Source organism: Pogoniulus pusillus, chromosome 27 (genome assembly GCF_015220805.1).
Source record: "Pogoniulus pusillus isolate bPogPus1 chromosome 27, bPogPus1.pri, whole genome shotgun sequence".
NCBI classification, from domain to species: domain Eukaryota; kingdom Metazoa; phylum Chordata; class Aves; order Piciformes; family Lybiidae; genus Pogoniulus; species Pogoniulus pusillus.
Genome location: NC_087290.1, coordinates 9785648 through 9798458, shown reverse-complemented (window position 1 = coordinate 9798458; position 12811 = coordinate 9785648). Strand labels below are relative to the sequence as shown.

Here is a 12811-nt window from a genome sequence, read left to right as displayed (position 1 = left end):
AACTTCACATTTAAATTTTCCTGTCAATAAAAATTTAGAGCTTGTTAGTTGTGCTACACAGGCTGATTAAAAGGGCAGAAAACTGCAGTTCTGATCTAATTCCACAGCCTGAGAGAAGTGAGTGATGAGCACAGATCAGACGAGGACACAGCACACTGCCTCAGAACATGCAATCCATATCTATTGATGCTTGTGGAAAAGCATTACTGCCCCATGAAATAACAGATGGAGCATTTCAGAAGGTCTGTGAACACATCGACTTTGGCTTATGGAAAAGAAAAAGGTTGTGTAGAAAGCCTTGCAGTGTCGACTACCATCAGAGATGAGGCCTCAAGTTGCTATCATCTTTAATCATCATTCTCAAATTGCTTGGAGAATGCAGCCTGGGAAAGTATCAAAACATAACAGAGGCATCAAAGATTCATCAGGGGTAGTCTCTGAGAGTCACAGAAAAATCAAATTAAGTTTTCTTCAAGCAATCCAGTGCTGATAAAAACCAGAATTACTTTGCTTCAATTTTACAGTTTCATCTTGTTCTCAAGGCTACACTCCCTGTGGAAATCAGGAGACTTTATGAAGAGTAAATTAATAAAATAGAGGAGGAATTGAAAAGAAAAAAACCCGAACAAATAAAAGAAATAACTCTGCTGAAGGACTAGCAGAAGCTCCAAAATACAGGACTGCTTCTGAAGAAACTAGTGAACACCTCCAGAGCTCTGGTGGGTCTCAGTGGGAATGCCCAGGTGCAGTATTTGCTTAAATTTCTTTGGCTTGCTTTAAGATGTTGAGAAGCCAAATATAAGGGCCTCTACATAAAAAAATAAACCAATTAAGCTTTGTTTTTATTCAAAGGCCAGCCTTATTCCCCTCTCCTTTCACTCTTTCCCCCTGTTCATTTCATTTTAATACTGTCAGAATCAACACACAAGCACAAACCTGTTTCCTTATCACTCCACCACTGTCCAGCCAGTTGCAGCACATTAAACCAATTTAAAAGCCTTAAAGAAAATTAGCTATTATAGTTACTCTTATACTAGAGGTGCTACTCACTCTCAAACACCACCAGCACTGAGGCAAAAGCTCGATCCACAGGATGGGATTTTGCTGACCAGCACATTCAATAAGATTCCCAGCAGCAGTTCCCTCCCTTCATCCAAGAATGGCTTTAATTTTCATCAGCAAAACAATAACACAAAATGCATAAACCACATCCTGCTGCCTGCCATGCCCTGAGAGTTCTTCTTGTACACGCTCTGGTCCTACCCACAGACCAAGTACTCCCACTCAGCACATCCTCCCAGGCCACTGCTAGGCTTTTCTCTTCATGGAGGAAAACTCATTCCTGATCTTTTCCACTAATTTAACATTACTGGCCTCTCATTTAGGGATTATGGGACCTCAGATTATCACTTAACTCTGCCTCAAGCAGATAATTTCAGAGGCAGCAAGTTAGTCACAGTCATGACTAAACTCCTCTAAGAGGCCAGTCCAAAGTGTGACACAGCCTCTTGGCCAGACTTGTTTCACTGGCCAGCAGAGCAGGCAGACCAGTGCCATCTGACATCTGCTTGTCAGTGTTTCTGAAACGATTCAGTAACGTCAGGCCAGTCAAGTCACATCACAGGACTAATCAGAACTGGCCCTAACCAGCCTTGGAAGAGATGCTTAAGTAAAAATTACCCTCTAGGGAAAAATAAACTTCTTCAATACGGGTTTAAATCAGCAGCATGTTCCTGCTCTGAAGAATGAGAGCATTTGTAAAACCCCCATGTAAGAGTGACTCGTAGGAGGAAGAGGTGACTAAGGAATTGAACTGTCCAGTGGAGAGCAAATTGTGGTTTGTTGGCTCCACTGGGAACAAAAGGTCTGTGGCTCGCTGCCCGAGCTCGAGGAGGACATGACTTGCTGTCGGTATTTCCATGAAAGCTGTTGTGTGATTCATTAGCTCTGCTGGACCCTCTCTCTCTCTTCTCTCCCTTCCCCCCACACCATCATTAAATTCATCTGTTCTCTTGAGCTCTTGCTCGGCAGAAATGGTGTGCTGACATACAGAGTGAAAATGAACATCTCCCGTGTTCAGAAGGAAGGAGGATGGAAGAGAAGCAGATGAGAGACTAAAGAGTACCCGGCAGAAAAAAAAGCAACCTGACTGCACACCCCAAAAAAGAAATTCAGAAATCACAAGAAATAATATATTATCTCTACACCATTATCTTGAAAGCCTCCATATGTTTTACAAACTATATATCATACACTGAGGAATCCCTTCCTTCAACACTCCCTAGGCCAGGGCAAAACAGACCTAAAGAAAACAGACCGAGCCTGGCTTCGGGTACGCGCTGACACTTGAGATTCTCATCCAAGCCATGTAAGCATGTTTTACAAATAAGCACAGCCCCAAAAAAAGACTAACCCTTGGATAACCCCACCCGTCACCTTCTTCCAACTGGAATTTAATATTTCCATTCAACTGCTTCTTTCAAGAAAGACTTTGTGTGTCTTAAGTCTTTTTTTTTTCCTCCTCCCCCACCTCTTCCCGGAGATATTAATCACCACATCACCTGCAGATGTTTGGAGGATAAACAAAACCCCACCATCACCCTGCCAACCAGTGTCAAGGAATCCTAGCTCTCCCGTTCACAAAGTTCAGGCTGCCTGTTTCCAAGGCAAACTAATGTTTGAAAGGCTTTCCGTCAATAAACACCGCACTGGATAACACTGGATTCGTCCACACAGCTCCCATCAAACGTTCCAACTCTTTCACAGGTGCTCTGGCCTCTGTTTGTACACACTGCTGGTTCTTGGAGTAGCCACTCTGAAAAGCAGAACATTAACTCTGCTGATGAACTGCAGCAATGTTCACTATTGGCTTACATCTTTTTCCTGTACTACTCTATAGATGGCTTAGTTCTAAAACCTCCACATGCTGTATGGATATTCAGAGCGCTCAGGCACAGCAGGAGAAGTGACCTCTTGCAAGTAACAGAGTTTGGGCAAAAAACAAAGCAAACTTGGATTGCACACCACTACAGTCCTTACAAGTGATTGTACAAGTGGCTTACAGTAAATTTGGAATTACAAATCAGGAAAAGCCTATGGAATCATAACATTGCAAGCAATCTCCTCAAATCCTTTTTAGCTACTCTTTAACTCCCAGGAACACATAGATTAACTTAAAAAGAGATTTTTACGAGGCTGTGGCAGTCTTGGAACCTTTCTGTCCCAAACACACCCATCAGACACTAGCAGTAGATTACTCTGCTGGAAAGACACAACATAGGATGGCTTCCCTTTCTCTGTCTTCATCTCTCCACAAGCCCTTCCTCAGTGAGGTACGTTTCTTTCTGATTCCCCTCTACTAATGTTAGCTTCCAACTGCTCAGCTTGAGGCAATAATCTCCTTCCTGCTCCTTGACCACACTGAGCAGTCTACTCAAAACCTGGAGTTATCACAGCTGTAATTTTTGTATGCCAAAGCTTAACTGTTAGCTGCAGTCAGGATCACACACATGGGCACTGCTGCACACAAAGTTTTGCTTCTGGGACCTGTATTATTTTATTTAGTTTTGAGACTAAAATATATCCTTGTCCTAGAACTACAGCCTTGTTAGCCAAAAAGCTAAGTAACCCTGTGTCCTGCTACTCCTATTGACACTTAACAGCAAAACCATATATTCTCCTAAGTATATGAAACTAAGTATTTCACTCAAGGTTATCACCCAGATGACAAACCAGACATTTGGGTCAGAATTTTAAAGGCCTTGGTGTCCTGTGACACCAACTGGGGCAAGAATAGTATAAAAATCTGTCCCAAATACCCCAAGACCCTAAGTTTGGGGCGAAAGACTTACAGACCAGCCATGAAGCTTCCTGAAAAGACTCTGAACATCATGCTCAGGGAACACATCAAAAGTTGATTGTCTGTAGCTGCCTCAAGAGTTACACATCAATAGAGAGGCCTATTCCTGGGATTTGTCTTGGTCATTCCAAAAGGACTCAACTTAGTGTACCACATTTACTCAAGGTGTAGGCAACCCTGAAGAAGAGTTAAAGTAAGTTCATCCAAGCACAAAGCCCAACACGTATACTTGAATGTTCCACATTTTCATGTGAAAAAGCCAAGTCTTTGCATCTTAAATAGTCAAAAAAGCAACACAAACTCTGCTTCTGATGTCTTTACATTCTCTAACTTCCAAAGCCACAGCACTTCCACGAAGCAAGGAATACGCTGTCAGAATTAGTTCTGTCAGCAGGAACGTGCCTGAAACTCTTCTCATGATTAAATAGTTTTGAGCACACAGTTCAACACCGAATGCTCTGCTTTACAAGCAGAGACCTTATGAACAGTGAGGACATCAAAACAAGACTCAGTACAGCCTACACTTGAAAAATGGGAACAGTTTAGGTGCAACAGAAGCGTAACTCTTTCCCCTTCGATAAAAAACTAAAATAAATCACTGGGCAAGAGAAAACAAAGGATGAAAGAGATTTTTCAAAACCCACAGGGGGTCTGCACAGTCATTTATCATCTATATTAACAGTAAGCTCCTCAAATCCCACCGCTGGCCCTACAAAATCTGAGTCAGCCTTCCCAAACTCTGATCAGAAGTTAGCAGTGTACCTCCCCATGCCGTTATCCATCTGTCCCTTAGTTTATTAGCAACATTATCCCTCTCTAACTGACAGTTCAGTTCCAGCTAAACCCCTCTAGCTGGCAATGGCCAGTGCAGTATAGATTCCAGGGGTGGGGATGCAGGCAGCCATACTTTCCAGCCTAAAGTCTAACTTTCCCTTAGGGCAGCATTTCTTCTGGTGACTGGATACTGGCAGCTTTTGTGTTCTTCATTAGCCTGCTGATTAACATACTGCTAGAGAGTTCTCCACTACACCTAACTGCTGTTCCAGCACGCACTGGCAGCTCTATTGTGGGAGATCCCGGAGCAGCAATCCAGCCTTGTCTGCCTCTCTTTTCCCTCACAACGGGAAAGATCAGGTACATGCCTATTTGCTTTTAAAACAAGAGCCATAAATCTAACCCGAAGTCACAAAGAAACCCTGACCAAGCAAGGACAGCTGTAACGGAATTGTGTGAATGAAAATTCCCTATGGCAACAGAGAGAGTGTCAGGAAATACAACCCAGTCCAGATTTCTTTATGTTAGGGGGTCCTACGCTCGGAGACAGAAAACACAGCAGCAGAAATCAGTGGGCCTACCGGTTTTCAGCAGGCAAAACAAATCAAAAAGGCAACCAAACCAGTGCTACAGCATCGGGAACAAATTACAGGCGCAGCGTGGACGCCTGGGCAGAAGGGGAATGGGATATACCTGATCCTGGCTCTCCGCTTTCGATACAATCTGCTACTGATTAACATGCAAAGCACTGCACTGCTGGGAGGACAATGGTGGAAGACCTTCCACAAAGGCATCGTTTTAAATTCGAGGGCCTGGAAAATTTCAGGCCTCGGGCCAGGAACAATGGTGAAGGCGAGCAGAGGGGCGAGCTGCGGATCCGGACGAGTTGCATGTCCATCGGCAGATACGGGTCGGAACTTTCCAGCTGCATCATGCAGGCTGCACAAAACGCGACCTGTCAGGCAGGGAGGTCCCTCCCCTGTGGGCATTCTGCTCCAGCCAGCCAAGGATTCCTCCCAGAAAAGCCTCCCTGAGGCCGGTGCTGTGATCTCAGGTAGGCAGCAGTAACAAGCAGCATTTACGAGGCAGAAGGTAAACAACAGCAATTTCTCCGGCCGCCTACAAGCCAGCAGCGTTAGCTTGGACGACAGCCTCTCGATTCTGCCCGGCGGGACACGGCGCTTAAACCCCCACGCCCCCCCCCCCCCAAAAAAAACCAACCCCGACCACCCCCTGCGGTCGCAGCAGCATCGGCACCTCGCCCGGTCCCAACAGACCTTGGTCGTGCTCCTCGGCTCGCCCGGGCTGGTTGCCCATCTTCAGGGGGTGCCCGGCTCCTGCCCGAGCCCCGCTAGGCCCCCGGCGCCCCGCTCATGCCTGGCTGCGGGGCGGACCTGCCCGGCTCTGCCGCGCTCTCCGCGCCCCAACTTCCAGAGGCGGAGAGGAGTCAGCTCCTGGGCGGCCGCCGGCCCCCGCAGCGGAGCCTGCTGCCCATGCTGGAGCACTTGGGGCTCTCCCTCCTAACTCATTACAATATTATGCACCGAAGGCCGGGCTGTGCAGTTAATTAGCTGCCCGACTGCTGGAATAAAAGGAGGGGGAGAAAGAGGCAGGGAAAGAGCTGGCTGAGGAAGGAGGAGGCTCTACGGGCAGGGGAAGCCACCCAGGGGCAGGCAGCGAGAACTGCAGGCGGGTCCCTGGAAGGCACAGAGGGTTCCTCCGGCTCTCCTGCAGCCGGGATCTACCACGGACAAGAACTCGGCTTGGCGAGTCGAGATGCAGTGCCCAGGGCAGCCGTGGCTGGAGGGGAATTGAGGGGGCAGGAAGCTGCTTCCAGCCGTACGACAGCAGAGGTCAGAGCAAAACCCTGGGAGGGGAGAGGGGCAGCAGGACGCTCAGCGATAAAAGAGAGCAAATGCCTTTAAAGCAAAGGCAAAATTCTTGTCGCCCCCAACTCACTGCTCCCACGGCACTCTTGCCACACACCAAACAGACCCTGCTGCCCTCAGGTCTAAGTACACTGCTGAAGAGAGACACTTCAGAGCTGTCCTTACCCAGACCTGTCACAGCAATTAGGGGACCACATTTCAGACATGGTCAGCACATTCTAAAACCTGAGACGACCAGAAGATACCAAAACAGACATCGAGCTCCTCTGAAACCTGGCTGTGACTGTGAGCACAAGCCCCCTCTGAAAGTCCTTGTCTGTCAGATTTGTTCTGATAGTCTCTGAGACTATTCCTGGGTGAGCCTGAGCTCCCCCAGAGCTCTTCCCAGGCTTAGCTGGTGCTGAGAACAGTCAGAACACTACAGCCTCAAACCTCTATTAGAAAAGCAATGGTACAGGATACACTAAGGAGTATTAAAACCTAACTCTTTGTTGAATTAATGACTTCCAAAATTCCCCTCATGCTAGTTCACCATAAGCACTGAAAAAAAAATCAACCCAACCAAACCTGGGAGCCACGACTACAACTAGAAGCTGCACCCACAAACATGATCCATGTACTGTATCTCTGACACCAATATTTTTGGCTGACTTTTCCTGCAAGAGCAGATGCACAAAAGCAGCTCTGCCCACAGAGTGCCCAACAACAGCTGATCCTTCAGAGAAAGCAACCAGGGTGCTCCTCACTGAGTCACCATGTACATGGAAAACAAGAATAGGGAATGACTCCAGCGATCGGTCTCCATCACATGGGCAATTAACAGAATTGTCTTCTTAGCTGGATCCTAAGCTTAAACCAGATTAACTTCTGCAGGATTTTTCAGTCTATCTAGCTGTGAATGCATTGTTTTGAATTCAAACCCCCAGAGATCATTCAGTGCAGCAGAAGCAGAATTTTGCTTGTGTTTCAGTATGACAGGGCGAGTTGGTTGTCAGTCTTCAGTTTTTCATTGTTCTTTCTCTGACATTTTATGGATGGAGCTAAAAAGTTTTCACACAGCTGTCTATATTTGGATGACATTAAGCGAAACTCCTGTCTGCTTCTGTCTTATGACATGCCAAGTTAAAATGCTTTGTTTAATGAATAAGCCTTGTGAGGCCTATTAAAAAAAGGATCATTGAGGGAAGATTTTTTTCTCCAAAAGTCATCTGACAGTCTCTAAAGTCTTACAGCTTGTCAGGATGGGTACTCAGCTTGCCCCTCCTCAAAGGTGCAGATGCAAATGTATTCAAATTACTGTTAAAGCATATCTGCAAGAAATAGAGATTTTCTACTAGTATAGACTAAAGAGTGGCTTCTGCTTTTCTTCAGCAGGGTTCACCTCAGGGATTGCATTAGGCAAGATAATTTCTTGGGTTGATAAATCCTGACACCAAGCATTTATTATTTCAACATCTGCTTCCTATTCCTGTGATACAGAAGGGAATAGTGTGTCAGGGTCCCAGTACAGCATGGAGTGCAAGCCCAAGTCATTATGAAATGTAATCACCAAGTCAAAGCAAACACCTGAAGTCTGAGCACTGCTAAAGAGTCATGGCTGGGAGAGCCGATCTGTTTTTGACAGCAGCACAAAACATAAGGCAGAACATTCTCACACTGTGATATGGAGAATGATGTCAGGCAAAAGGCTTCTAGCCCAAGCCCACAGTGAAAGGTAAGGTATGGATTTTAAAATGCAGCTGTAGCCCAAGCAAAAGTTATGGATAAATGATTATTGTTTATGGAGCTTGCAGCTCAAACTGAGGAAAAAAGCAGTTAAGAGCAAGCATGACTTCTACAGTGGTGGCTAGGGAATAAATTATAACCAGACACATAGCTAAATCTTTAGGCAACTGCATGCTATTGAAACATTTCACATTACTTCCCTTCTTCATAACAAAAGTATAAAAATGAGTGAACAATTTCACCTCTTTAAAGCAGATTAGCTGATTCCTTCCCAGGCATAAAGCTTGTTCATTCCTTTGCACTATCCCCTTATGAGACTTGCCAATAAAATCCCACAAACACTCCTTTTCTAGAGAGTGAGATCAGGAGTAAATTACTCAAGGTGGGACATTTATTATTCTTTCAACTCACAACTCCAAGGACAGGACTTACTTGCCAGCCATAACCTTTCCTTGCATCCTACTCTTGCTGAACAGCAAGTGAATTAGCAGGACCTCTGCTCAGATTGCACTCCAAGCTCAAAAGGTGTGAAGGTGCCACTGAATGCTCTCAAATTTGCAGTGGCCAGAGAGCTGAGAGTCTTCAGAAAGCTGAAGTCTATAGAAGTCACAGAGGCTAAATGGGACCTCCAGAGGCTGGACCTTCTGACCAAGACTGAACTAAACTCAGTGGGCTCCATGGGTGTATGCTATCTATCAGCACCAGTGTTCACACTGTCATGCTCTACATCTTCCATTAATGCTAAAGATGTTGTGAGCCCTAGGTACACAGGTAGCAGAGCAGAGATCTACAGAGATCTATCACACATGTATAAACCCCAAAAGATCAGGAAGGTAGCACCTACACTGAAACCCAGAACAACAAACAGCTTTTTAACCATGCAAAGATTTTTTTTTGCTGTTGTGAGGCTAATTTCATGAGGTCACAGATAAGTTCATGGCACAGAACTACAGCCTTCCAGGAACCCATCTGAGAAGTAGTTGTCAATCTCTCCCTCTTATGTATTACAATATTAAAAATCTAAGGTATGCCAAAAGCTGCTAAAAAAAACCAAAACAACAAACACCAACAAACCAACTAACCAAAAAAAAGGCACTGGAAAAAAGTAATAGAAGGAATGCCAAGCCCTCTCCTGATATGCATACTTGTTAGACCAGGCCAGCATTGGATTCCTTTCTTTCCCTCCCTGCCATTCTTTAAGTGCAAACACAATGGCACTCTGCCAAGCCATTCGGGCTGCAATACATTTAGGCCTAAAGAATTTGTGTTAAGGATCATTTCTCTTCAAACCAGCTGAAGGAAAGCTGATAATTAACCCAGGGCAGGTAGTCAATGCAAGGTTCTGTTGACTTTGTTAAATAACTTCACTAAAGAAGCCTGAAAAAGAAATTAAAACAAACAGAGATCATAGATCTGCACTATTCCTGGAACATCCAAGCAGGCTCCCTTTTCTGTTTGGGTGTCCTTAGCAAGGCTTTTGCTATCATCACAGTTTGCTTAGAGCTGTAATGGATCTTCCTATATGTGTTGGCTTGAGCCAATTAACTGTCAACAGTTTGAGTCAGGTCATTACAGTCTTAAAGATTTCACATTTCGGTATCCCTACCACACACTGAATCCTCTTAACTGGCTCAGGTCCCCAGAGTGGCAAGCACATGCCAAGAAAGTAATTCTCAGGAGAATATAGAGCAGAGGAAAGGGTCTCTGGGTCACTATTTCACCGGAGCTCTGGGTCTCTATTTCACAGACCACTTTAATATGATGTTGCATACAAAAATCTTAGAATGAATTCATGCAGATTCAGGGCAGCAAATGTAAATTGTGCAGTAGAGTAGGACAGCAAAAAAAAAAAAAAAAAAAAAAGGGAAATGGTACATACTGCAGACAGTGTTGTCAGCAGAAGCTAATTCCTACTTGTTTAATAATGCAAGATGACTGCAGACAGCCTGTGAACGCCTCTCAGAAACTGTTATCCTCAACAGGATCAGGTATCAGAAATCCCAACAGACAGGCACTACAGTGCATTGCTCTCAGTTATGGAAGGAGGTTCATACAATATAGCCAACAGCACAACAAAAGAATAATTATGTCTGTCAGCCTTCATATGCCACCTTCAGAATGAAAAAAAGAGATAGCATCTGTCAATAGATCTCCCTAGCTTGAGGAATCATGAGACTGACATCTGGAGCCAATAGATTTCAGAGTTTAATAACACCACTGCTATTATTTCATTAAAGAACTAGTGAGCTGTTCCTGCTCCACTGGAATAAGTACCTTTTCCAATCAAAAATACCTGCCAGAGGATAGTTAAAGGGAAAAAAAAAGCATCCTCAAACACAGCCATGTAAAGCAGAGCCCATTCCAAGCCACTCTAAGATGTGGAACTGTTCGTGAGCTACAGGAAGAGCGAGCAAGGATTAGGAGAAGGTCAAAGTTTACCAAAGTAGCAAACATCATGCAGGAACTTTTGCAAAGGCATAGGAAGTGAAGATGAGCATTGGAGAACGAAGGCTAGCACAAGAGAAAAATCATAGCAAGAGGAAATAAGAGAAACTTGGCAAGGAGCTGCCTTAAACTGAATGTGGAATGTTAAATTTGATCTGCCTCAGTTCTGCAGCCATCATTTTGGAGGTCAGTAGGTGAAATGTCCTAAAATGCTGAAACTTAAGTCTGATTGTTTGCTACCTTGGGCAATCACAGACAGAGGAACTCTTTAGCTAAGTAATGTCAGAGAGGTGAAGGTACAGATTCACGTTTGCACCAGTGTGTTACAGCTAACCACGCAGACATTTCTAAGTCTATGTAGGTGTAAAGATGCACATCCAGCTACACAAAGCTGTGGATCAAACACAGAAATACATTTCCACATAGTTTCTCATGCTGAATTCCTGCAGCACACCCTTGTCTATTTGAATGGCACCTGGGAAAGGCCATTTTGGAGTCTGCCCCTTTTTGAAAAAAAAAAAATCTGTTCTCCTTTTTTCTTGCTAAGGAAGAATAATTCTGCCAGAGCTGTGTCTTTCACCTGGAAAGGGCAGAAAAATGCAGTTAGCTTTGCAGATGAAGTTTTGGAGCATATTTATAATTCCTGGGAAACTCCAGATGAGATCAGTCATTTGGTTTCCAGTGAAGGATTGTGAACCAGAACACACCAATCTCATTAGTGCCTCTCACACTTGTCTCTATCTTTCACAAGAGAAAAATGTGACAGTAACAAGACTGAATGCAAAGTGCAGCAACCTCTCAACAAACCTATGGCAGCCCTTTGAAGTGACGGATCACAAAAGGCAGGCGCTGTCAAAAACTGATGGATGGGAGAGTAAGAGGACCCCAAGGTCAGAGAGCTGTCCTTCAAAAGAAATCACTTTCCTTTTTCCTGTTCTAATTAGGGTCTGTTAGCATCTGATGAACTGTCAAATAGTTTGGGCTTTTTTCAGTGACTTTTTTAAAAATAAAGGTTTTTTTTTTTAACCAAAGTAAAACATTTTTCTTGATTTTTCTGACCATGCAGAGAAGGCTTCTGATCCAGATTAGCACTGGTTACCCCCCTCAGGAAGTGACACTGCCCAGGCAGAGAAGTTAGCATAAAGCAGATGCTAAATCTGATAGTCTGTGCACTGCTCTCAAACAGCAATCTTGAAATGACAATTCTAAAGACGTGCAGGAAGCTCTGAAATCTGGAGTCTGCCACATTTGCAGTGCTGATGGGAAAGAAGCATATCTAATGAGCGATAGGTGCAATAAAATCATACACCAGGCTCCCCTCGAGTCAAGCACAGTTGCACTTTTTCCAGTTCCAAGTGACACTTGTGCTTTCCCAGCTCCAACACCAGCACTGGCTGTGGCCAGTTGGCCTCGTTGTGTTAGAGCCTTTTTCTAAGTGTCATCATTATCAACACAGAAAACCTCCAAGAAGCACTTGTAGAGGGAAATCCAGGTTTTTCTTTTTACCTGAAGTTGACAGCAAACAAGCAGGGATGGATAAATGGATTAGTGGCATGTGTTCAGCTAGAGCTAGGCAGACATTGACAGTATCCAAGTATCATATTCGGATACTGGTACACATTCTGACAACTGGGCAGGAACATGAGCGGCAATTCACAGCAAAACTGAAGCCATCCTTATTGGAACTGATCTGGGTTCAAACCAAACTGTTTCACAAGAGAACATCTTCAGATCCTTCCATAGCCTTACTTTCTCAGTGTTTTATTTTATTATTTCATTTACTGGGCTTATTATAACACTCTGCTTTGAACAGCTTCATTTCTAACCCTGGCAACATTCCACTCTGGGATTAATAGCTTTTGTCCAAGTAGCCTGCAGAGTTCAGAGTCTCACCATTAGATGCCTAGGAGATAATTGAAACTCTTAATATCTTTGAGTTTGCCCCCTCTCTGCTTCTGTACTGGCACTGTCTCCAACCATCAATGTTAATCAGCTCAGCAGGCACACACAGAAAGCAGGCAAAGCAACAAAAGCATGTTGAAAATGTGTGCCAGTTCTGGGTATTCCTGTTTCATACCTGAAAATAAGTGGCTATTTCTAAAGGAGCATGGAATAGCAC

At 44.4% G+C, this 12811-nt stretch overlaps 1 protein-coding gene across 7 annotated transcripts in view; it reads right to left on the bottom strand.

The window, feature by feature from the left end:
- The window catches only part of SPECC1 (sperm antigen with calponin homology and coiled-coil domains 1), a 108434-nt gene that overhangs the window by 63419 nt on the left and 32204 nt on the right, over nt 1-12811 (bottom strand). The window contains exon 1 of one of the 7 annotated variants that reach the window (XM_064166470.1): nt 5911-6209. The exons of the other annotated variants lie outside the window; for them this stretch is intronic. Coding sequence (XP_064022540.1) covers nt 5911-5950 — 40 coding nt within the window. The 5' untranslated portion in view covers nt 5951-6209. Of the gene's footprint in view, nt 1-5910; nt 6210-12811 lie in introns of those variants that run through there. 7 annotated transcript variants of the gene reach the window in all.